Source organism: Merops nubicus, unplaced genomic scaffold (genome assembly GCF_000691845.1).
Source record: "Merops nubicus isolate BGI_N331 unplaced genomic scaffold, ASM69184v1 scaffold608, whole genome shotgun sequence".
NCBI lineage: Eukaryota > Metazoa > Chordata > Aves > Coraciiformes > Meropidae > Merops > Merops nubicus.
This window is the reverse complement of record NW_008624879.1, coordinates 1-26,792: the sequence shown is the minus strand read 5'-3', so window position 1 is coordinate 26,792 and position 26,792 is coordinate 1. Positions and strand designations below refer to the sequence as shown.

General features: G+C 38.9%; 1 protein-coding gene across 1 annotated transcript; it reads left to right on the top strand.

The window, feature by feature from the left end:
* The first annotated feature begins 399 nt into the window (after positions 1 to 399).
* On the top strand, positions 400 to 21,580 carry GK5 (glycerol kinase 5 (putative)). Its single transcript, XM_008945469.1, has 16 exons — positions 400 to 645; positions 862 to 955; positions 4,694 to 4,769; positions 5,204 to 5,297; positions 6,230 to 6,361; positions 7,866 to 7,941; positions 8,638 to 8,699; positions 8,788 to 8,861; positions 9,198 to 9,258; positions 10,111 to 10,237; positions 11,713 to 11,817; positions 13,697 to 13,782; positions 17,543 to 17,646; positions 18,967 to 19,026; positions 20,063 to 20,196; positions 21,432 to 21,580. The coding sequence occupies exons 1-16, from the start codon at positions 400 to 402 to the stop codon at positions 21,566 to 21,568; spliced, it is 1,668 nt and encodes a 555-aa protein (XP_008943717.1). The 3' UTR covers positions 21,569 to 21,580.
* Positions 21,581 to 26,792: the final 5,212 nt, after the last annotated feature.

Genomic DNA, 26,792 nt, shown 5'->3' with positions numbered 1-26,792 from the left:
TCGCCTCGCAGGGGTGCCCAGTGCGCGGGCACCGCTGGGTCGGGTGGGGACTGCTTCCCGAGGGCTTAGACCAGCCTGGTGAAGCGAAACCCCCAACCCGGTCGGGACCCCCCGGGCATGCCGCTGCCGCATTCGCCCCGTCACCTGTCGGCGCTGGCTCGTGCTCGCCTTTCCCTGCTACCTTCGCTTTGCTTATCGACTGATCTCCCTCCACACAAAACGACTTGCTGAGACTTACTTAGGATTTGCATTATGTAACAGCACTGTGTAGAAGAGTGTTAACTTTGGAACGTGAATTTCAGGCTTCTTTTGGCTTGCATGGTTTTTGGTTTTGGGATCAAGATGATTTCCAGAATTAACTTTTTTATTGTTAGCTGTCACAGTGAGACGATTGCAGCAATGGGAAGTGTAAAAAATGTAGCGGATTTTCGCAGATGGAAGGGGATGCTTTTAGTGGAGCTGACACTCCCTCTTGCTGGAAGCCCAACTGCCAGATGGTCACTAGCCTATTGTGCTGTGCCACTTGTGGGCTGCTCAGAGACATCGACATCCGAGTTCAGCAGCAGAGCCAAAAGGCTCCCTGAGAAACCTGGTTTCCAGTTTGGACCCGTGGAAAGGGGTTTACAGGCTCCTCAGTTCCTGGGGGTTTGAGCTTCTTTATTCCCTCTGAACAGAGATCTAGAGGTCACACACCCACATTTAACCATGTTTTAAAAGTGACAAATGCTATTATTTCTCCTCCTGCAGTTGGTTCAGAAAATTAAGAACAAAAAAAAAAAAAAAAAGCAAATGTACTTTCACAAGAATTGTGGTTCCTGTGAGCTAGGGATTGTAACAGTGCTGTGTGCTATTTGTGGACAGGTGGAATCTCTGTATCCTCGCCCTGGCTGGGTTGAATTGGATCCTGAAGTGCTGTGGAGTCGGTTTGTTGCTGTAATAAAAGAAGCTGTACAAGGTAATGGCTTATGAAGTTTGTTAATTAATTTTTCATCAAAATTAGTCAAGTTAGATAACAAGATTTTTTTTTTGAAGTGCTAAAAATTCATCCCTGAGCACTGGTCTATGTTTAAGGTCTATTCAATCATGTAAAACAAGACACTTCAGTTAATTTTTTTCTTTCCATGGGGCCAGGTGAGGTTTGAGGCAGAACTGGAAGCAGTGTGCATACTGGGTGTACGTGCCAGGGACAGCACCCTGTTGCTCCAGTTTTTTGTGTGTGTGTTCTTCCCTGGTGCTGATCTTTCTTCATCCGGGTGTGGCTGTGTATGAACAGAAAGGAGGCTGTTCCCCTTTCCAGTTCCTTATTATTTTATTGCCACTTTGTGTGTAGAGATGTATGAGATAATGAAAGAGGGATCCTCCATAGTTGCACTCACTTGATCACAACCTGATATTCCTGCTTTTCCCATTCAAATTACAAAGTTTTTACCATACAATTTCTGTGTTACTGTTCTTTTCTATTTATAATTTAGCTTATAATTTCCTAGTAGTCTATGCAACTGAACACCCACAACTCCCATTTTTTACCAAACTTCTCATGGTTTTCCTCTTGCCCCCTTTTCTGGATGCTGCTTGAACTGCATGCTTACTCTCTACAACTGCCACAGCTTTCCCATGATACCAGCTCCAGCATTCTGTGATCCAGTATGGATCACCTGTGCCACACTGATCGGTCCACTGCATCCCAGCTCACTTTGTCACAGTGCCCCAGCCTCCTGGTTGTGTTTGTGCATCATACTCCTCCATTCAGTGTCCAGAGTTCCTCCTGTTCAGACACTTTTTGTGTTGTGGTCTTCAAGTGTTGCTCTCCCTCCAAGCCTGGCTCAAGGAAAAACTGTTCTGGACTCTTCGTTTGGAAGTCACCCCTGAGGACAGGGAAGGTAACCAGCACCTGGTGTAAACTGCAGCTGATTGTTTTGGGCTGCTGGTATGTTTTCTCATCAGCCACAACTGTTGTGCCACAAGAATGGCAATGCATGGAAGTATGATTTTTCATCTAGTTTTAAAAGGGGAAGCTTTTCTTGTGGCCAAGCTGTGCTCAGTCAGTAAATCTTTCTAAGTGATTGTGTAATGTAACTGAGCGTAAGCCTACGCTGCTGTCAAAAGACAGTCTCACCCTCCTTTTCACATGGTTGTTTCAAGTTCAGAGCAGTTTCCCAAGTCAAATCTTTGGGTGGTTGTTTGTGCCAGCAGAGCTTCACTGATATTTGTGCCAGCCCAAGAGAGGGTGATGGTATCAGAGGCAGGAATGACTGACTGGAAACAGAATGAAGGCATAAGAGCAATTCCACTTTACAGGGCTTGTGGAGCTAAAACATGTGACTCCTTTCATGTTTGGATGAATGAGCTGATGTAGCTGAGTACTACCTGAGGATGCTTCTGGCTGCGTGGTCGCACCCCTCTCCCTCACTCCAGTACTGGTTCAGCCTTTCCAGGAGACCACGGATCTGAAAAATCATAGAATTGTTTAGGTTGGAAAAGACCTTCAAGATCATTGACTCCAACCATTCACCTAACTCTACCAAGTCCACTGCTAAACCATGTCCCTAAGTACCATATCTGCATGACTTTTATTAAACATGTCCAGGGATGGTGATTGTAGCACTTCCCTGGGCAGCCTGTTCCAGTGCTTGATAACCCTTTCAGTAAAGAGATCGTGCCTAATAGCCAACCTAAACCTCCCCAGGTGCAACTTAAGGCCATTTCTTCTTGTCCTGTCCCGTGCTACATGGGAGGAGAGTCAAGACCTCCTCCATGTCACTACAACCTCATTTCAGGTAGTTGTAGAGAGCAAGGTCTCCACTGAGCCTCCTCTCCTGAGTAAACAGCCCCTGTTCCCTCAGCTGTCCCTCAGAAGACTTCTGCTCTTGACCCTTCACCAGCTTTGTTGCACTTCTCGGGATGTGTTTGAGCACCTCCATGTCTTTCTTGTATTGAGGTGCCCAGAGCTGAACACGGTATGTGAGGTGTGGCCTCACCAGTGCTGAGTGCAGGGGGACAATCACTGCCCTGGTCCTGCTGGCTGCTCTGTTTCTGATGCAAGGCAGGATGATGTTGGCATTCTTGGCCACCTGGGCACACTGCTGGTTGTCGGCAGTAACTCCAGGTCCCTTTGTGCTGAGCAGCTTCCCAGCCACTCTTCCCCAAGCTTGCTTTTCTCTTGATGGGAAGTTAGGTCTGCTCACACAGGCATTTGGGTGGTGATAGTTGACACAGGGAGAGCGGTGGGAGCGTGCAGGTTGTGGAGGTGGGGAGGAGTTGCACATGCTATGGATCTGTTGAGAGCTGTGGTAATACTGGCATGGCTTTGCCTGCAGTTGAGATCCAGCTGCTACGGAAAAGAAGTACTGCTGTTCTTAAGCCACCCACTCCCAGGTCCTCCTCCCATTGTCTCACTACCAGCAGCACTTGCCCAGGCAGTTGGAGCAGGCAGCCTTGCAAAAGCACTGCATTAATATTCAGCTGATGGAGCACCGTGATAGCATTGTGTCACCCGCTTCTCACACACTGCCTGCATGGGTGCAGGGGCTGCTGTAAGATGCAGAAGCCCACGCAGAGGTCAGCACGTGTTCACAAAGGCCTAAACAGACCAGGGCCCAGCTCCAGGGAGAGTCAGGAGGTCTGCCCTGAACCAGGAAGCTCTGTGCAGTGCACTCCACAGACAGACACTCCTGACTCCCTGCAAGTGGTCCCAGCTTTTATCCCCAAGCAGACACCTGACCTTTGTCAACTCACTGCGGGACCCCTGGGGCTCATTTCCCTTCTGGCTCCCCCGGCAGGGCCGGCCGCACCCTGGGGGGAAGCTATAAGGCAAACTCACCACCTCTGTATGAAGGGCTGTGGGAATCACCCATATGTCAACCTTAATTCAGGGCTCGGGGTTCAGACCCCAGCATTTCATTACTGTATATTTTTTTCACATGATTTTGCTTCTGGAAGTAATGCGTAGAGATACTTGGGCAGCTGTCCAGAGCTACTCTGAAAATAATTGTGGACATATTTAGTTATTTACAGTTGCATATGTTAGAAAAACTGTTCTGTAAGTTACGTGAAGATAAGGTTTAACAGCAAAATTGATGTATACCCAAATGTACATTTTTATACTTCTGAATTTGAAGTATGCTTTGATGCATTCAGATGAGTGTTTTAAGCAAATTTGTTCTTAGGATTTTGAAAGATTGCTTACAGTGAATTGTGTCATTATCAAAGTGATGCAGAAAATCACAGCCTGTTGACATTAATCTCCATACTGTCTACAGAATCAGTCTAGTTCTGTTTCTTTATAGAATTTCTTTCCACAAGCTTTCAAAAGTACTGCTTCTGTTTGTGCTTGCATTCACATTCATCCACGTGAAGTGCACATTTTAGTTGATTATATAAGCATATGTAACCTACCTGCCTGTCTCTGGGATTGCTCAAGTAAAGTATCAGCTTTCAGAAGGTGGAAAGGGTCAGTATGCCATAACTGGTTTGTCAAATACAGAGCTTATTTACAAGTGGTGCAACCAGTTTTTTGACTCAAGAGTTCTCTAATATTTTGCTGTTCTAGCCACTTAGTTGAGCACTCTGTAGAGATTTATATTCTCTTAAATTATTAATTTCTGAGGTATTTGATCGGTTTTATGGTCATGCTGGAAAAGTTGTAATTTTTTTATTTCTTCAAATAATTTTTGTGTGTGGTTTTGTTTTTTAGCTGCAGGACTTCACATGAGACAAATCGCTGCTCTTGGCATCTCAACACAGAGAGGAACTTTCATTACGTGGCACAAGTATGTATATTGTGTGTTGTTTAAGATTAATTTGTGTTCATAGACTGGATGAAAGCAAACTGCAAGAAATGTTGAACTCGGTCAAAATACAACCTGAAAGCAACAATGTCAGTCACTCATGTTCTCTTGTGTTTGCACAGCCACACCTTACAGCAGTTCAGAATGATTTATAAGTGTATGTCTTTTTTTTTTTTCTGACTTGTACTTTGAAATAGATTAATACCTATGTAGTTTTTAGTTCTGTGAGAAATCTCACAATCCTAATGTCCATGTGCCTATTGCTAATTCCTCAAATCCCCCAGGAAGGCATGCACTAACTGTAGGTATTGACCTAGTGTTATGTGTCCTGGTTGGAAATGGTGAGTGATGTTGAGTTTTTTGGGCAGTGAATGCTCTGTAGTTTTAAATGGGAATGTTCAAATACTGTTTTTCAGGAGGACGGGGAAACCTTTTCATAATTTCATAAGCTGGCGAGATTTAAGAAGTGCTGAACTTGTGAATTCCTGGAATAAGTCCCTTCTGCTGAAGGTAAAACTGCAAAGCTGGATACTGCTTGAACATAGTAGAACCATTTCATTGCTGTGAAGAGTATTATATGAAATACCACAAGTGTCCTGTTAGCACGTTAATATGCCATGCTGTCGCCTAAAAACTCTTAACTGGGCAAGATTAGCATGGAAGATAGTACCAAGAAAAAATGCAGTACTGATAGCCTGAAGGTAATGAATTACAGGAAAATACAGCTGTAGGTCTAACAGAGATTTTGTTACTTTTAAGTCTCTTTGTTGCATGTTAGCACTGCTGCAGCATAATTTTTGGATGTAGATAGTTCTTGGTTTACAGCATCTGGAGGTGGTGGTGGTGGTTGTTGTTTTTTAATGTACTCTGCTCTGATTATCTATAGAAGATATATTTTGTGCTGCTCGTGGCATGTACTACCTGTAGAAGAGACTGATTTGCTTTAAGTGGAAAAACTGAAGTTACTTTTCCTGTAAATGGAAACTAACTAGCCCAATAAGAAGTTAAATTCTTGGATTTACCGCTGATTTCTTTGGTCAATGAAAACTTTACTACGTTTTTGTTAATCTATTAAAACATGGTTGAGCCTGTGTACTGTAGGAGAAGTTTCACTGGAATACCAGTATGTGATGCTGTCAGCCACGCCGTGCATTGTGCTCATAGAGGTGGCGTGTCTCTGGAATGCAGGGCAGTCTCTAACAACGTGCCAGGGAAGCCAGTAAAACAGACTTGCTTAGTGCAGCTCCTCTCCTCTGTGGTGCTTGTTCTGGGAAGGCTATCTGTTGAAATCCTATGTAAGGATTCTCTAATAGAATTTTAGCTTTCTGAACGTAATCTCATGTCATCAGCTTTCACCTCTGTTGTCATCCTTTAAGGATAACTGATCAGAAACCTTTAAAGGGAAAGATTAAAAATGAAGTAACTGTTTTCTTTTGAAACAGGTTATCCGTGTTATTTTTACAGTGCTTCATTTCTTCACTGGGAATGATCGATATTTAGCACCAAGTTTTCTTACTTTTTCAACACAGCAAACTTCTATGAAGTTGTCATGGGTTTTTAAAAACATACGTGAGGTAAGCTGGAAAGGGGAAAATAAGAGTTTTCTTAAGACATAATAATGGCTAGTGACTTAGGTTGCTTGTAACCTCTTCAGTTTTGTCCTGCTTGTTCTTTCCCTCAGAAGAACTAGAATAAAAGACTTTTATCTGTGTTCACGTTCAAAGCCTGTCTGCCTAAATATCTACTCATCCTTATCCAGTTTTTTCCTCTGCTTCTGGAAATGGGTAGTAGTAAAATTTTTCTTAATGCATAAGAAACATAATCAAATCACCTTACTTCACTTGATACAGTTATACAATTAGTAATTGTACCTTGTTTTGAAGTTGTTTGTGGTTTAGTTTTGCATGAGAATTGTTTATTTTCAGCTGTCACTCTTCTCTTTCTACCCTGCATTATTCCAGTCCTTACGCTTTCACAAATAACATTGTACCGGATGATCAAACACTGCAATTTATTTTGCATTTTGTTGTAATGTAAATTGGAAAATACACATAAATTAAGCTGGAATAATCTAATGGACTAGTGAGCACTGAACTACTTGTTGCTGCATCCTTTGCTCTAACACTTACCATTTCCCTTGTATTTCCTGTTGTATTTATAACTTTAGTCATTTTTATGTTAGTTTTGAAGAAAATGGTTATCAACTAATTTATACTCCCTGTAAACCCCCAAATCTTTTGAGATTCATCTGTTTTTTTCTGTCACAAAACTATTGAGAAGGTCAGGTATAACTTTACTGATGTGTTTTGTTTAGACCTGTTGAAAATGTGAGGTGTGGATTTGGAGCATTATAGAACTGAAGGTTATGCAGGCACTGAGTTTCCAGTGTGAGATGAAAGTTCTTCCACATTTTTGTCAGACATGGATAGCTAAAATACGTAACTATAAAACCAAGCAACTAAAAAATTCATGTCTCTTAATTACAGAGTAATGTATTCAGCCATGCTTTGAGTGAATTAGTTTGTATGTTCTTGTTATGAATTCTGTAGTTGTACACATCAGTAGAAATCAGATGCTACTGAATTTCCTATTTTAAAGGGGAAAAGATCTCAAGGAAAAGAACGTCCTGAACTTTTTACAGATATCATAAACTGGAAGACAATAGCTCTGTCTTTATTGCTGTCAAGCACATACTTTCTTCTATTTCTGTGGGGGTTTTTTTGTATTTAAGTGCTGTTTGCACAATCTTGTTTTCTTCCTTTACCACTTTTTATAATCGTAACTATAGTTTCCCTTCTTAAGGCTCTGATGCCACTAGAGTGGAAGATAAATTGCTTTTCCTTCCTTTGCAGCAACTATAAGAAACTGCTTATTCTCTGTTAGGAGCATGAACTGTAGGATAATCTTAATTAAATAGCCAGCTTGCCATTTTCAGAATCAAAATGTGCAAGCAGAGATTATTTTTCCGATGACAATATCATTAACCATGAAGCAAATGAGAAGAGGAATTGGGAAGTATGTTCCTCTTCATTGTACCATTATAAACACCTTTTAATACAAATGTGTACTTGTTCACAGGCTGAAGAAGCTGCCAAGGAAAATAACTGCTGCTTTGGAACAGTTGACACGTGGTTACTGTATAGATTGACTAAAGGTGAATGCTATGTTATGGCTGCTCTTAAATATTGATAAAACATACTGGAATTTAATTATGTTCATGACTGTCATTAATATATCCTAGAATTCAAATATCTTTTTGAGAACTTGTGCTTTTTTATAGTTGATGAATATTGTAATATTTTTACCGTTTAAAAAAAACCAAAAAAACAAAAAAAAACCACCTTTCTGAATTAATTGTTCTTCAGGCCTATCTGGAAGGATATTCAGAAAAGGAAATAATTCTTCAGTGTAATCAAGCTTGCAAACATTCAGGATTTAAAGAGGACTATCAGAACTAATTTGCCTTGATTGATGAAAAGTACCTGTGAAAGCAAAAGAACAAAGAATTGTTACAAATGTGCAAGAATTACAAATTTCTGTTCTGAGGGCTAATGCCTGAGCAATTGAATAGCTTATGATGGACAGTGATGCAGTCAGTGTGGTACGTGTTGTCAAACATGCTGGCTCTCTTCTAGCCCATTTCATGAGGGTAAAATAACGTAATTAACATACACATTATAATGAGTGGAAGGTAAAGTTTGTGTGCTCACTGTATCATGACTTTGCCTATAGACACTCAGTTTATATTTCATGGGAGCCGCTGAGTTGTTTAAAGCAAAGGTGTGTTTAAAACGACTCTTAAATATTTGGATATATAAAATCTTATTTTGTTGTTTATTTTTTATGGTAGGTTCTGTGTATGCTACAGACTACTCCAATGCCAGTGCTACGGGCATTTTTGAACCCTTTTCGGTATGTGCTGTTCTGAAAAAATGCTGTGACTCTTGGTTGTGTGTCTGAGAGAGCTCCTGACATTTCAGCTTCTTGCATGTTGTTTCAGAAATGCTGGAACCACACTTTGTGTCACTTACTTTCCATTCCAATGTCTATTTATCCACCAGTGAAAGACACAAGGTAACTATGAAGTCACACTCAAAACCATATGATAACCATCAAATTAATTGCCTTTAGAAAAATACTACATAATCTGCACAAGCAAAGTAATACATAGAAATGCAAAAAAACTTTTGCATTTTTTTTAAACATATAGATGTACTTTTTTAACACTACATTCAAAACTTTATTTTTTTACTAACAGTATTTCTTAAAGTGATAGTTTTAATGCTTTCTTTAAAATAAATGTATAGCATTACTTTTTGTATGTGATGTAGACCCAGGCTTTACATATCTACATTTCATTTTAGTAAAAAAGTCAATTTAGTAATGTTTCTCCATAACATTTGTTTTAAGCTTCAACTTTGGATCAACTGATCCTGAAATATTTGGGGTACCTATTCCAGTAATGGCCATGGTGAGTGAAAATGTTTTCTTACTTAAATGTGTGTATTTGTACCTTTATTCTTTTTATCTAGCATAGATTTAATACTTGCTGGTTTGGTTTATATTCTCTATTCCTTCTCTATGGCTTAACTACAGTAGAATTTGTTGTTTCTAGAGGTTGAGGTCCATTAAGGTCAGATGACCAAAAGACTATGCACTGAATGTAGGACTTAACAGAGCTGGGTTCTGCCCTAAGCTCTGGTAATGTCTCTCTCTCTCTGGCTTAAAGTCAGTTGTTCTATATGAATTTGTGTAGTGGAGTCCATTCTGGCTTAACTTCCAATAACACTTTACACAAATGTGAAGAGTATTTGTTAATAGAGCCACTTGTGGTACCTTTTATTTCTTTTTTTTTTTTTTCTTCCACAAAAAATAAATGGCAAATAACATGTTCTTGCCCCAGTAATTAGGATTTGGAGAAGAAAAAAACCCATTATTTTTGTAAAGTGATGACTTGTAGAAAAATCTGCTCAAATTCAAGCCAACATACTCTATTCTGCTCCCTGGGGTTGCAGATGCCCTGTTTATCCTTGTCAAATATAAACCATAAAATATTTCTTTTGTTCTCATAACATGCATTTCACTGTTGCAAGCAATACTGCAGGTGTTCACATTGTGTCCAAACCCAGTATAATTTGGTTCTGACTGTTGGAATGGCCTGAAAATACTTAAGAAATTGTATACGAGGTTTCTCTTAATCTTCATTTCCCTTCTGAGTGTTTTTTTGAGTTCAGAACTCTGAAGTGTTTGCAGTGGTGTTTTGAAGTCCAGCAGCATTGTAGGTTAGTAGCCAGTGGCTAACTTGTTTGTGTGGGTGTGGCAGGTAGCTGATCAGCAGTCAGCTATGTTTGGAGAATGCTGCTTTCACCCAGGAGACGTCAAACTGACCATGGGAACAGGTGGTTTCTGGAATGTGAATACTGGAGAGCACCTCTTTGCATCACGGAGAGGTAAGATAGTGAAATTTGGGGTTTAGAGTATTTCGTGTCACTTAACAGCTGTTAATGATGAGGGTCCAAAAAGGGATAAGAAGACTGTGCTTTTCCATCTGGCTTTAGCTGTAGAAAGACAGCTTGAAAGTGTTTTCAAACCAGAAGACTGGAAATTTTTTAAGTAGAAATGCAGATCTTGGTTACCATGAAATACACCTCTCAAGAAAAGAATTACTAGTAACATCACTAGTAATTATGTCTGCTACTTAAATCCCTCCTTCACCTGTTTTGTTGGTTTTTTTCCTCCACCTGTTCTTCTTTTATAGTATTACACATTACAGGAATAGAGAAGATGACGACTGGGCTCTGGCTTCTCACATCAAAATGTTCCAGTGGATTGCTCTAAGTTCCTCCTCTTGAGCCCTTATGCTTTGAAGTACCCTGCAGTGAGAATAATGCAAGACTAGCAATTACTAGTTTTCTTTTTTTTTTCCTAGTACTTTTTTTAAGTACTAGAAATGGGCTACCCAATGTGTTTCTAGTACTTAAAACTTTGTCATTCTGAACATTTGTCATCTGTCAAGCTTGTTAATTTGATTGCTGTTTGTCAAGAGAGAAACAGATGATGCTGAAGTAAATTTGCCTGCACAATCTCTCTGTCATATTTTTAAAGAGTTACTAACTTCAGGAAGCCTACAATTTAAAATGGGACTGGCAAGGAGGATAGCAGTGTGCTAAGGAGAGTTTTGCCTGCTAGTCTGGAAGGACCCTGGCAAATACATGAGATGTGTCAGAACTGAATAGCATAGACTTTTGAATTCCCTATGAAGGCAAATAATTTTTAAGCTAATTAATGATATCATTGTGATGATAATTTCACTTAGGAAATATGTATGTAGTTTATGTAAACGTAATAGCAAAAACCTGCTTTTATTTTAAGAAAATACTTAGCTATTGTGATGTGATAGGAGTTGAAATATTCAGGGCAGTGCTGTGAAACTTCTACTGCTTTAGGCTGGTATTTATGTTAAAATTATTTTCCCTGTGTTCTTTGGCTGTCATGTGGTATGGTTAGTAGGACAAGTTAAGTACCTAGCTTTCTCAGTGCCCTGAGCTTCAAATGTAATATGTTCAATCTTTAAAGTTGGCATACATAGTTAAGACTGCAAGATGAATCTCTACAGCATCTTTGTGCAAGCTGTTTCTTAGCTGATGATCTAGTTCCTGGTCTACATTTAGTTGCTATCTATGACAATATTTTTAAAAAAAAATAGTTCCTTCAGGAACAGCACTTCTCACAATTCAATAATGAAAGCATATTTTATAGATTTCCCCTCTATCTCTCTAGTAGTCTGGTAGTTCTTAGTAGCTCTGGTCATGCTAAGTATTTTTTTTAATATTTTTTTTAGTTCAGTTTATTGCTTATATATGATTTTTCTGGAAACGTTTAATTTCATTAGGTGATTTGTTTTGTTTCATGGAAAATAATTAAGGTCTGTATCCAGTGATTGGGTGGAAGATTGGAGAAGAAGTTGTTTACTTGACTGAAGGCTCTATATCAGACATTGGCACTGCCATAAAATGGGCTCAGGATATAAGTAAGTAGCTTCTATTTTAGAGAGGGTAAAATATATTACTACATAAGAAGCTGGTTTATGGGGTTACAGTTATGTCACTGGGCTTGGTTTAATTATCCATAATTGAAGAAACTAGCCTACATGTTTTGGACAGTGGAAAATGCAGTGTCTCACCAGTGCTTTCTCTGCTGAGTGTTTACTGCCCGGAGTTTGATCTGCACCCCTCTTCAGACTCTGCCTCTCAGACTCCCACCTATGTAGGCTTTACTTTCCTGAAACACTTTGATCCTCATTTGCTTTCTCTTGAGCATGACAAACTTCCTGATGCCTTCTTTTGTTTGTGTGTTTGGTTTTTTTTAACCTGGTATCCTGACTTGAATAGAAATGGCATAAAGGAGACTTGCCTGAAGTTAGATGTGTGCTGCTTTAGGGTAATTTGGATTCAATTTATTGTTGAGGAGAAGCACAGAAATTAATTACCAGCTATGCTGTGGTAGCATGATTGTAAATGCAGTATTCCACAAACATTTGCTGTCATGCTTTTAAGAGATCTCTAGCTATGGGTTTCAGAATTAGTAACAGGTTTGAGATGCATGAAAATAATGTGAAAAACTTTATTTTAAAAGTAATGGTGTTAGGTATGTAGCTTCATAGAGAAGTAATGTTACTTTTGGCTGTGACTGTTATGTAATGGAAAGATTAGCTTAATAAAAGACTAAGAAATTACTAGCTTTATAAGAGATTATAATCAAACCCACTGATTTACAGCACAACTATTCTGAGTGTTCTAATAAACTATTTACTTGGTTTACTTACAAATTTAGTATACCTTTACTAGGATGCAAAAATAACTAGTGTCTCAAACTTCGGGTTATCTGGGAAGGGCTCACGACAGAATTCCACATTTCTCGATGTTGTCATCTTCTGGTGCATATATGTGCTCAGGTATGTGCCCTTAAGGATAAAATATGACTGATTGGTTCCCAGGTCTTCTTCATTCAGCTTGTGACTGAGCTTAGAGAGTATCAACCACTAGTCTTTTGAGGAAATTACTCATTTCAATACAGTTCAATACTGCAGATACAATAGTCAGTACAATAGTGGTACACATAAAAGGTTGCTATTTCAAACTCCATACTTAAAATGGATACTTATACATATGGAACTTCTCTGTAGTTTTTGCTAGCCTGTACTGAAACAGACATGACCTACAGTTGTTAGCACAGGCAAAAAAACAGAGAAATTTTAGAGAAATCCAACGATTTCAAACAAATTTATGAAGGTGACAAAGGTAAATTAAATTCCTGGTAAGTTACCAAGATTGGTTTTTCAAAGGTAAATTGAGCTAGATTAACCAAATTTATCTTTGATACAGCTTACTTTTTAGGGAAGAAAAAGCAACAGCTCTCATTTACAGGAGACCGCTAACCATCTGTAAAAACATGTTATGTGGCCACATAAGGACATTATTAGTTAAAGCTACAGAAGATAGGTGATAGTACAAGAATTGCACATGAGTGAAGAACAAGCTAAAGAGAGGTGTCTCTACAGGGTTGTGAAAGGAATCTGGCGAGACAGAGAACATAAGTAATGTATATCAAAGAGCTAATACTAGACCTACCTTATTTATATTTGTGTCAGTCACTTGTAAAAACATTCAGGATGCTGATAAAATATGGTGGGTTTTAAGGACTTTGTAGTCGTTTGGTGCTTTGGCTGACAACGACATCTGGCTGGAGTTAATGATTTTCAAGGTCTTTTCTGACCTAAATGATTCTATGGTTCATGTAGTTCAAGAATATTACAAAAGGCAATAGTCTAATTCTAGATTTTTGTATGTTAGTAATACACAAAGAAACTGAAGTAAATAGTAAAAGCGTATGACTTGTGTCTTCTACAGATCTTTTCACCAATGTAGATGAAACAGCAGAAATGGCACAGAGTATTGTTGATTCCCAAGGCGTTTGTTTTGTTCCAGATTTTCAGGTAAAATTATTAATAATATAATTAAGGATGTATTTTTAATAAAACAGTTAAAAATTTACCTTTTATATGTTTAAATGTAGTCATTTACACCTAATCACAGTGGGTTTTTTCTGTTACTGTCTGTCTCTCACCACAGTGTATGAAGATCATTATCATATGAGAATGCTTGACCACCAACACCCATTGGGAAAAAAAACCACAAAATATGAAAATTACTTTCATTTTGCAGATGGAGAGCTGGGGGAGGGACAGATAAACTAAATGTCTTGCCCACAGTAACTCAGGCAGTGCCTGCAGAGAAAGAAACTGATCCCATAGCTTTTCAGCCTCATGCAGAGCCTGCATTGAGACAATACTTGTAAGCACTGTTCTAAAATAATCTGTGTTCTTGCCTCTTTTCAAGATGTATTGTTTAATATCTTTATCAATGACCTGGATGAGGGGATCGAATGCACCCTCAGTAAATTTGCAGATGACATGAAATTAATTGGGAGTGTTGATCTGCTTGTGGGTAGGAAGTCTCTGCAGGGGGATCTGGACAGGCTGGAGCAATGGGCTGAGGTCAGTTGGATGAGGTTGAACAAGGCCAAGTGCCGGGTCCTGCACTTGGGTCACAACAACCCCAGGCAACGCTCCAGGCTTGGGGAGGAGTGGCTGGAAACTGCCTGGTGGAAAAGGACCTGGGGGTGTTGGTGGACAGCTGGCTGAACATGAGCCAGCAGTGTGCCCAGGTGGCCAAGGGGTCCAATGACATCCTGGCCTGCATCAGAAACGGTGTGACCAGCAGGAGCAGGGAGGTGATCGTGCCCCTGGACTCGGCACTGGTGAGACCATACCCTGAGTACTGTGTCCAGTTTTGGGCACCACAGGATAAGAAGTGTAAGATTCACAAGTATAAGATTCACCAGTATAAGACTGAACCACAGCTGAATGAGGGATCTCAGGGACCCTGTACTGAATGCCTGCTGGATGACCATTCTGGTGAGGCATGCAGGCCTGCCCCCTTATCTGTAAGGAGCAGGCATCAGCTTGTGCAAGGAGGCAGGGAGGCGTGTGGCTGACCCCCTCATCTGTACAGGGGGCATCAGCCTGTGTGGGGAGAAGGGCTGTCCATCCCTGATGCCTTCTGTGCCTCCTCAAGCAGGCGTGTATTCCAGTGCTTCTTTCAACACACAGTGTTTGAGACAACCCACTAGGAGTCCAGCTCCTACACCAACCATCTGGGCTGCATCAACAGAATCATGGCCAGCAGGTTAAAGGAGGTGATTCTGCCGTACTCTGCTCTGGTGAGACCTCAGCTGGTGTCCAGCTCTGGAGTCCTCAGCACAAGAAGGACATGTACCTGTTGGAGTGGGTCCAGAGGAGGTCCACAAAAATTATTGGCGGCCTGGAACACCTTTCCTATGAAGAAAGGCTGGGAGAGTTGGGGTTGTTCAGGATGGGGAAGAGAAGCTCCAGGGAGACCTTATTGTGGCCTTCCAGTACTTAAAGGGAACCAATAAGAAAGTTGGGGACGTTCTTTAGAGAAGGGCCTGTTGCAAGAGGACAAGGGGTGATGCTTTTAAACTATAAGAGTGGAGACATAAGCCTCGATACAAGGAAGGTTTTACAATGAGGGTGATGAAACACTGGATCAGGCTGCCCAGAGAGGTGCCCCATCCCTGGAAACATTCAAGGTCAGGTTGGGTGGGGCTCTGAGTAACCTGATCTAGTGGAAGATGTCCCTGCTTACTGCAGGGGGATTGGACTAGGTGAGCATTAAAGCTCTGTTCAAACCCAAACCATTCTGTGATTCTATGGGAAGTGTTCAGCCTTGCCAAATTCCAGTGTTTGCAGACAGGAATCCCGAGGTAGAAAACTATTAGTCTGAATCATTTTGAACTTTGAATTCTATTAATATTCAGGTTCTAGAGATATTGGTAAAAATTCTTTTTAGTTTATTATTTTTTTTAATTTGCTTTGCAAATTTTTCTCCCCCTTGTTTTCTTGACTGATTCCAGAAGGAACCCCAGTTAGCTTCTTGGTAAACACTGATTCAGTCTGCTTTATTCCCAAATTCTGATACTCCCAGTCCAAATTTAGAAACTGTACTTAGAAAACTAAATGGATTTCTCTTTAACTGTGACATCTAGTAACCACTAACGGTATCCATCAATGTGGATTTCTTTGCCTTTGAAAATCCTTGCTTTTTCCAGTGAACCATGCCTAGATAGTAGACTCAGAGTAATGTCTATATATCAATTTAGAAAAGAAATGGGTTAAATGAAAAGGGACATGAAGAGAGGTGAACCCTTCTGGGATAGTAACGTGTCTGTTTAGCTTCACTGGCTAGATGCTAACACAAACTGATCCAATTATAATGTTTCCTAGGCCTCAGAATTGTAGCGGTTAGAGTGGGTTCTTAGGAAGCTCTGAATTTCATTTCCTACACAGTGAAATATTTCTCTATCCACCTATATTAAGGTGATAAGAACAAGTTTCTTTCTAACTGGATTCTAGTGCTGTGGTACACCAAGAGGAGCATTATTGTGAAAGCATTGGAAATTGAGTGAATATGTACATTAACCATTCTTCCTTTTAGTCATTCTGCTAGAAACAAAGGTTCTGGCTTAATTTGCTGGGGTTAATAGTAACAGCAAAAACTCAGGACTATTCATTGGGGTGTAAACATATATATACTGGTTTTTCTTTTTAATGATTGATTCTTTCAAGATGCTGACACTTTTGTAGAATATGAGTCTATGCTTTTTAGTTTATCATCTTGTGTATGAAAATCTGTAAACTTGGATGTCGAATCTTATTATGCTACTGGGCTGGACAAGTGGTTCCATTCTTACAAAGGGAAAGGTACTTGTATATGGAAAATAAAACATTTTCTTTGACTTTAATACAGAAGTTTCTTCTGTGAAGGAACTTCTGCAAAATGCCAGTTTGCTTTTGGATGTGTGTACCTATCCATATGTAACTTAATCTTTCTTTAACACATGATAGCATTTGCTTAACTAACTTTATAAATATGTGTGCATGTACTTAAGCGTGAAATTCAGACTTCTGGTATGTGTTGTCATAGTTGATATTTAGCACAATACAACTGGAAAGGATTTTTTCAAATTAAAAATTGTCTGCAGTGGAAGTAAGACTTATCATTGTCACAAATCAGGTATGAACAATCCAACTTATATTTTGTGATAACGTTCATCAGAGGACTGGAGTAGTGGAGAGCAGATTGATCCTCTAGTTCTGCAGAAAAAAAGACAGTTGGTGACCATTAGAATTTTAGTTGGACTCAGTTTACCAGTTTCACTGAAAACAGGTTGTAGTGTGCACTAATATAAAGTGTTACCATCCTTTTCAGTATTGCTTGTAAAAGTCAATTCATCTTTCAGCTCGGGAATGCTTTTTAAAAAAAAAAAAAAGTGTGTGAAATCTTGCTAGAGAACAGCAATATTGGTGTGCCCTGTCCTACACATTTAAAGTGTACACAATATGTATTTTAAAGAAGTCATATACATTAATGTTATTTCGTATGCCAAATTTGGAAAAAGTCACTTAAATCTTTTGCTGGTTAAACAACCTACTTAAAGCGTTCACTGAGTTAGCTAAAATAACACTATATACCTCTCACATATTGTTTTCCATTTTCTTCTTTCACTATGCTGCCTGTTATTGTCGTAAGTTATTTTTTTCCTTACTATTTGACTCCTTTCTCAAAAGCCTACAAATACAATTCACTGAACTCATGATGAAATCTTTTCTGCAGATTTCTGTGAATGACCCATATTTATGTGCCTCTTTCATGGGGCTGAAGCCTTCCACTACCAGAAACCATCTTGTACGAGCTATACTGGAATCTGTAGCATTCAGGTATGGTTTGCTTAATTATCTTGCTTATATTTTCATACATTTGCATTTATTTTGATCAGCAGTGCTCAACAGCTACATGGACTTCTGCAGTTTGTAAAATATAAATCATAGTAATCCATTACTGTTACACTGAAAAGGAGTTTTAGCTGCTTCCCTGTTTTGTCATTAACGCTTGAGAAATAAACTCATGTATTTAGTTCAGAGTTTTTGTTATTAAGTAACCATATGTTGTTAAAATATATTTACTGGATGTTATAGAAAGGTTTTCTGTTTAAAGTTTATCCTTGCTCTCCTGACAGTGTTTTGTGAGAAGATGTAGCTCCATCTGTGTTTTAAGTATCCCTGAAGCTCAAAGTTTTATATTAGCTCTTTGGCTAAGGTTTTATGAAATACTTAAAATTTCACAGATAGTAATAGGCATCTTAAATATCTTTATGGATGTGAATGGCAACTTCCAGATCTAACTGCTGAAGTTAAAGATACTACTGCTAGTCACTGGTGATATCACACCAGTAGCTTACTGTGGAGCAGACTGGTTCTGCCTTGCAAACCCACCCAGTATGCCTTAAACTCGAGCTGAATATGGTTTGTGCCTAGCTCATTCTGCACTGTGGCCAATTAGGGAGCACTGATAATGATTCCTTCCATCCAGTCACCAGCTCTGTTTTGGGCATAATTTTCTGCAAAGAGGCAAAAAGGGTGTCTGGAGGAAGGTAACATTCTGAATTGTTGCAGCTGTTTCTAATGCAATTTTTTTCTGCACTGTAAGAGGAATTTAAGATGCAGTAAATCCTGAACTGAAGCATGGGTCTTTTGAAAATGGGGATATTAAGAATTTCATCTCATTCAAATAGCTAACTATAAAACAGTCCTTTGTGCTTAGATTTTCTCCCATTAAATGACATGGTTTCAGAACAAGTCAAACTTAGAGGCTTCAAATGTTGCCTTTAAAGAACAGCTGGATAAACTGATCAAGACTCATGCCAGCCTACTTTCCTCGCTCTGAACCAGTTGTTGTATCAACAATTGCACCTTTTCTGTAGAAAATCATCAGCAATTCCAGGTTAGAAAAATACATCTTCCATTTAGGATGGGCTGTGATTTAGCCATAATTATGCCTTCATAATGGTTTATAACAAAGACCAGTTTCAGTCTTTTTTTTTTTTTCTTAATTTATGCGTTCTGGAAGCGTGTTGGCTATTTCAGCAGTTCTGAAACAACTGAAGCATTCTTTGCCTTGGTTTTTATTTTCTGAATGTAGACACTAGAAAAACTTTATGGAATATATAATGCTTAATTCAGCTAAATATTTCTTTAAAGAAACAAACAGCTGTATGATACCATTGTGAAGAAGGTACGCATTCCGCTTCAAACTATTCGGTAAGTTCCGTATAGCACTTCAATGTGCTATGTACACAGGAGTTGAATTTAAATAGGTGTGAACTTTTTTCTGTATTTTATCTTCTTGCAAAAATTCTGCTTCTAAGTGATAGATGATAACCAAGTCAAATGGTGATGTAACTTAAGTGGCAGTATAGTCTAATTAAACTATTGCCATTGGTGATTTTCAGTGGGTGAATAATGAATTGCTCTAATTATTTAAAAAAAAAAAAAAAAAAAAACACAGCCAATTCATGTTTTCAAATAGTACTGGTTTGCATATAGCAATGCCTACCACAAAGGTCATTCTACCCTTTATTATCATTCCTTCGTACTGAAATTTATTTTTATTGACATAATGAACCAATCTATGACAATTCAAAGATTGCTTTTTGTTATAGTCATTTTTTATTTCCAAGAGTGATTACTTTGCATCAGTAGTAGTCACTCTCAGATGATTAAAGATCAGCATTGGTAAGTTCTAGTTTTCTCCATTAGAAGGGTCTCTGACATGATGAAATTAAGAAAATAAGTAGATAAAAGCCTCATTCTTATCTTCGTCATAAAAAAAAGCAACCGTGAAAGCATTTTAGCTAACTTGTGTAAAGATTTGGTAGTAAAGAAAAAAAGTACTTTTCCAGATCTGAGAACACTTGAAAAGGTTTGTTTAATGTCATGTTTTCAACTATTGTCATGTTGTGGTGATAACTATGTAAAGGTTCTGTTATAAACCCTAACATTTCAACCAGGATGATGCAGAGTTTTAGAAGACAGAGCTTTCAAAGCCTTTGATAATATGTCTGTCCTCTGTCCCTGTCTACCATTCCTCCCTCAGTTTATAGGCTTTTTTTTTTTCTTTTACTGGGCACCTTGTGCTGGCCTATAAATTTGCCTGTAAAATAGAAATGCATTTGTCTGTGCGTGCCAGGGAGATCTATGTATAGCTGTGAAAACCCAGAAGTGATTTTCTGAAATTTTGGCAATCAGCATTTGAACTAAATACATTTTTTTAACAACTTCTTCCCCTCTCTTACAGAGCTGATGGAGGTGTCAGTAATAATAGTTTTGTCATGCAGATGACTTCAGATTTAATTAATAAGGAAATAGAAAAGCCTGCAAATGCAGACATGTCTAGTCTTGGTGCAGCTTTTCTAGCAGGCCTTGCTTCAGGTATGTACACATGGAAAGGGGTTTTGGGTTTCCCTTCACAATGCATGTTTGTAAATACAGAGAGAAAAAAATTAGACAAAACCAGGGCACACTTCAAATAGCTGTAAAAATTCCCCAGAGGATTACTTTAGCCATTTTTTGTGGGAATATAAGGTAAGCAGTGTTTCTTTCTCTCTATGGTGCTTTGTACCCATGTACTTGATGTGCATGGATGTTTGGTGGACCAAAGAAACAGATGATAATGTCATACATAAACCATATCAAGAACCTCATTTGTACTTCTTACAGTGTCCCAATTTGCTGGCATAAATGAATACTGACAGTGGATTTAATGTGAAAACTATCTGCATGTATATATTTGTAAGATTAATTTACATTTAGGAGGATATACTACTGAAGAAGAAAGATGTGTACCTTATCTTTGCTGCCTCCCTTTTGACACTGTGTCCCTTCCCATATTTGTACTGCCTGGAGTTGTGCTGCCATGTCAGTCCTGCCGAAGTGTGTCCTGGCATCTGTGAACTGAGCCTTTATTCTTTAAGGTTTTCACAGAAATAAACACAATGGAAGTATAAAATAAATTATTAACAGGAAAAAGAAATCTACCTCTACTCATACAGAATTGTTTTATATAATTAACCAGACTTAAAACTGCAAACTGTCAATGATTTTGTTTAATATTCACCTATGAAATATATGTCCATTAAATTGCTAAGCTATGTAAACCACACAATTGGAAGGTGAAAACTATAGACACAGGTAAGGCTTATTCAGCAATTAAAACTGGAAGAAAGCTGCAGGCTTTGACAGACAAGAATGATTCAATAACAGAAGTTAAACGTGAATACACAACACCAGCTGTTTCCTGTCACTTATGCAGTTTTTAAGACAATAGGAAAGCAATTAGTGCTAAGTCTTGGGCTTTCTTCATTGAGAGGGACCTGCAGCCAAAAGCATGGTGTGGATATAACCTAAGGAAACTCCAGTGTACCAGAGCAGTTTGTTGGAAACTGCCCCAGTTAAGCAGATGTGCTGTTGTCAGGATTCCAAACAAATGGAAGGTATTGGAGAGGAGTTTCACAGTGTTAAAAATACTCTTCCCTCGGAGAAAGTTGTTGGTTGAGGAAGGAAAAGCTGTCATGATTTCTTACTATGTTTCTGCTTTGGATGTCTTGGAAATAACTCCAAATTAACATACTTGCAGTTGAGCTTGAGAATGAACTTTCTGTTTATAGGATTTTGGTCTGACAAAGAACAACTGAAAAAGCTAAGGCGAATAGAAGCAGTTTTTGAGCCCCAGAAGGACTCTGAGGAATACAAACCTGCTATGGATACCTGGCTACAAGCAATGAAACACTCCCTGTACTGGTAGAGACTGGCATTTTAATTATGGAAGAATTAAAATGTTTTAATCCATATATATAAAACATTGATATTAGCAGGACAGTAAAAACCATAACTGAAATTTGTGATGGTATGTACATAAAGTTACACAGTACTTCAGTCCCCTCCCTGCTGCTAGCTTACCCCACCATAATGAACCTTCATAGCACCCCTATGACAGCTATAGTCCAGCTGCAGCATTTGTGCCCCTTCAGTGACCTATTTTGGGTGACCCAGCTGCTTGAATCCTCATGGGTTTTCTACTCAGGAACTTGCCTCCCTTCAGATTTTTAACATATTTGGTATATTAATCACCAAGGAAGGGTAAAAGGCACGTATACTTCCCTAGGCATTTCTAAGAAATGTAAAATGATTGCTGGAGGGTGGCTTATGATGAACTTGTTTGTCTAAAAAGATATTTTCTTAGTAGCCTGTTGCCACCTTTTGGCTGACTTTCTAAGGAAGCATGTGACCCACCTCTGTGATGACAGTTTGGTGCACTAAATTAAGATGAAATACAAAAGCAACTAGATTTTCAACACTCCATTTAAAAAAAAAAAAAAATACAGGATTTTTATAGCTGATGGTTCCTATCTAGCTTGTAGCTCAGTGGGTTCTTTTATAAAGTCCGAAAGCTATAATATCTGGCATGGCTAATAAAGATACATTAAAAGTAGTTACAGGTATGATATCTAACTTATAAAAATCTGTAACACTAGTATTTTCAAGACCATGGTTAAATCCTACTATTATTAGCTAAGAGGGGGTCTATTTTTTAGCTATGAATTACTTTTCTATTTTTTTAACAAATTATAATTAAAGAAATGCATAGTTAATTATTCTTATGTATTTATTAATCACTAATCTTCAATTATAATCAATTTTCTCAGGAGTATGTGTAAATCAGTTTCAAAAACATAAAATTATTAAACATTTTCAATTCAGAATAATATCAAGTCAAGCTGTGGGTGATTGTGTTACACAGATACTGGAGACAAGAAATGTTTATAGATTTAACATTATTGAAGAGGGCTAAAGAACGACGATTCACACTTTCTCATGCTGAAACATGGAAGGTCAAGTCATACACCATTCCCTCAGTTTCTTTCAGTCATCTCCTAAGAGTTGGAGCATTTACTCCGGTGCTTGCTTCAAACTAGATCTCATTTGCCTGTCATCCTTAGCTTAACATACCATTTTTCTTACTCTGTTACATCCTGTCCTTCAACCTGTGCTACATCTTGGCACATTTCTTTTTTTTTTGGGGTATCCTTCAAACTGCAGAGACCATTCTCTCTTGAGCCTACTTTAGTGGGAATCCTGAAGTCCATAAACAGGTCTGTTTGCAGATTTCTGGTATTATGGCAGACTGTATGATCTATATGGTTGATAGCTCTATAGATATTTAATTTTTTTCTTCTTGGACTATAAAATATGGCTGCCCAGGTGCCAAGACTCTAACATAAAGTCCATTGATGAGTTTCTCTCCACATATCTGCCTGCTGTAAGGTAAGAACCTGTAGTTAAAGGATATGTGGAACACTTGCATTGCTTCAACACCTGTGTTCTGCTTGTGATTTACCCATGTTCTCTGTCATCTCAACCTTATTGCTAAAGAAAATGCTCGTTGGCCAGAAGGTTCTACCAGGCCAAACAGAAGGATTTTCAGTCTGGCATTTTGAGGAGAAGTTTGTGCCTCAGTTCTACAATTTGTTCTCAATGGAGTTTAGTTTCATCAAAGTCTGGTTAGGGATAATGTCCACCTGTTACCTTCTTGATGAAGGCTCCTTGACTTATGTTCATTTGACAGTTTTGTGGTTTTGCTGAGCTTGTTTAGGGTTCCTGCAGTGTTCCCAGATCGAGCTCTAATGAATCTGATTCTGTTTAAATCACTTTGCTGAAGGTTAATGCAGCTATATGCCTTATACTGCACCTTTACATAGTGGTAGTTTTTGTGCTGGCCATAGCACAGCCAGAAAGATAGAAGATACACAAGATATGTAGTCCTCTTGCTTTAGGTAGTGTCCTAGAGGACCTTTTCTGGATAACTATTTGCCACTGTCACTGTTTAATTTCAAGCAGGAAATTTAACATGTTTTCCTTTCAACTAGCCTCAAATCTACAGGGGAGAAATTTGATTGCGAATTAAGGATGCAAGAACACCTTACTATATCCACCACCTGAGCCTTTTAAATCATCTGCAAAGTTGTGAGTTCTGTTGTGAGGAGGTTCAAAGCAGTAAGTGTCTGCAACAAAAGAAGTGTGTTTAAGTCTACCAACATGGAGCAACCTTTGGAGGTTAGAGCATCTGCCACGTCTTGTGATATGTAGTTGCCCAAATACTGAACAGAATAATAGACACATTTAAGAAATTTGATTAGTGATGGGTAAGCCTCTTCTGTGTATCTGTTACAAGAAAAATTATTTTCTCAGGAAATTTTTCATGTGCTCATATCTAAAGATGTCCCTGTTTATTGATAATGAATTTGAAATGAGCTTTAAGCAATTAGATTTTTACAGGCACTTGGCTCTCTCAGTTTTTGCTACTCAGAAGGGCATTAAGACCATTGTAGAACCTCATTCCTATTAACTTCTATTTAAAATATGACAGCTTCTACTGCTGCCCTTTTTTCTTATATTTAGATTTTTGCCTTGGGGGTGGTTTTCATCAGTTGGAAAAGTATATGCAACGTTACATTTGCTGTCAGCTGAGTTTGGTAGTAAAGATAACCATACAAAATTATAAATATTAGTTTGTAGTTTTATCATTTTAAGAAATACACAATGATGAGACAATGTTTTACTCGGGATTGCATAGTAATGCATCTCATCAGGCATGTGAAGATTGGAAATTCAGTTGGGAGGCATGCTAATGATCTCTGGGCATCCTGCCTTCACAGATACACATGGTGCTAATGATAGACAATTTCATCCCAGTTTGGCAGTTTTTTCATTCGTAATGACATGTAGTCCTTCTGTATCCAGGGAGACTACGCAGCGTGAGAAAGCCCACTGATGCTGGGGGGATCTTGCCACTGGATTAATCATTGCATGCCAAGAGAAAGGTCAGATAAGATAATCTTCAGATGAAAATACTGAGCAGACGTCCTATGTTTTCTTACATGCCTAAGAAAAAAATCCAGTCAGCCATGTTTAAAATCTCACAGTACTGAATTTTGCCAAGTTTTTTTAGTATGTTGTTTCAGTGTTTTCTCCTCTAGTATCTAATTTTATTTAAAATTAATTCAGTTGCTCCCATCTGTTTTTGACACAAGAATTTGTACTTGCTCTCCTGTTAGAAGAAAGAAAGAAAGGCAATACCAAGTTCCTGTTTCAGCCTGATAGCTTCTTTTTGGTATAATCTCTGTAGCAAGATTGTTCAACTAATCCCACTGCTTTCAAAATCGGGGCATGCCACAGAGGCTCACCAGTTGGAACAGCAGCCTTGTGGAAGCAGGTAACAACCATTTCTTGGCAGTCAGTGGGCCACTGAATAGGGGGTAAACAAATTCTCTTCAAACAAATAGCAGCTATGTCAGCACTGCAGGTTGAGTCAGGGAACGTGTTAGTGCCCTGACCAGATGCTGGGCAGCAATTTAATTTAAGGTTTTATGGGGAGTGGGGGCAAGTTAGCAGGAGAAGTGCGTGTGAGAGTGAGTGAGCACAAGCGAGCGTGCGTGCGTGCAGCAGGGGACCTGAGAGGCATCTGCCCAGCCACGGGCAGCAAAGTACTGTAAGGCTGGGAGACCCCCGACAATTCTAGAGGGAGACGAGAACTCCTGGCAGTGCAGGGCTTACTCTTAAGTAGCTGCTAAACCCATGCCTTAGTGTGTCTAAAAAAAACAATTCCAACGTGTTTTTCAGTGCAGCTGCTACTATGGGATAAACTTTGAGATTTGTTTAAGTTCTGAAAGACTATGTATTGGTTTAAAATGTTACAGCAGTACCGTACTTGCCCTCGGGCAAACTGATCATGACTTCATCACCTTCACATTCAACAGTATACATACCTGCAGTTTGCTGTTGAACACAAATGCAAACTACAGCAGTGACATTTCTTCTCTTTCTCCTTCATGGTTAAAATATGTATTTTTCATGTTCATAATTAGCTATACTGTCTGACTTCAGTTCATCAGCATTTCTTGCAGAAAAGTAAATAAACCAATGAACTAAAAAGAGGTATTTGAAGCCTAATTTTTTTATTGAGGGTGGGTTTGAGGTCACGAATTCGTTTAGCTCAGGTAATTTACTGAATAGTGCAATAAACCACTTTCATGTGCTTTTCTAAGGCAGCATGTGCCTTCTGCACTTCTGTCAAGGTGTGCTTGAGTTGCCTTGATGTTAGCTGTTGTGATAGTACCTTTGAAAGGGGTCTCTGTGAAGGTGCACAATAGTTTGCTTTTTTTATTAATGCTTTTCTGAAGGTACCTTGCATTACTGCAAATATTGATAAAGGACTTGTATGTGATGATGAACAGAAATTAAAGCCACAAAGCCAGGAAATTCCTGGCCACAGGCTAGATTTTTTTTTTCTTCAGTATCCCACTGAAGTTAACATACAGTTCTTGCCTGCTAATGCTTTCCTTAGTCCTTCTTTTAAGAACTCTATTTTACAGGCTGAACACCTGTTTTTTGATGTTTCTTTCCCATTTTGGTAAGGAGGACAGGATCAAATACGTCTTTCTAGCGTATTTAATGTTGTCTATAAAGCAAGAGAAACACAGTTTTAACATGTCTGGTCTATTCTCTGTATGCTCTAGAGGTTCTCAAATATATAAATGGCAATTCAACATCCACATAGATCTTGTTTTGCTCAGTTTGCTCAGTGGTATTAAGGTGAATTCGTGTTACAGAAACTGCAGGAGAAAGCCTTGACAGGAGAAAGCCTTTAACAAACGTTGCATCATTGCTTCGAATGGAACTAGTGCTTTTTGTTTGGTTTTTTACTTCCAGAAACGTTTCTATGAATATGAAGTTCATCTTCTCTCTGTAAGAATACTTAATTCTGCTTTGCTGAAATAGTTGTGGGGTTTTTTTTAAATATAAGGAAATACTGAAAACAAATACTTCTTAAGGCTTCAATAACGGCTTCTACACCTCGGTTTTTCGGGGCTGTACCCAAACCCCACCCGCTCCCCGGGAGCGTCGCTGGGCGGTTCCGCCGCGACGGGGCAGAGGAAGGACGGAGCGCGGGGGCGAGGCGAGCGGATCGC

Excerpts from the sequence above, each read along its gene's own strand:
- GK5 (XM_008945469.1), top strand. The coding sequence starts at position 400 with ATGGGAAGTGTAAAAAATGTAGCGGATTTTCGCAGATGGAAGGGGATG. Across the intron at positions 4,770-5,203 it reads ACTTTCATTACGTGGCACAA|GAGGACGGGGAAACCTTTTC; the intron begins GTATGTATATTG and ends ACTGTTTTTCAG. Across the intron at positions 19,027-20,062 it reads ATTCCGCTTCAAACTATTCG|AGCTGATGGAGGTGTCAGTA; the intron begins GTAAGTTCCGTA and ends CCTCTCTTACAG.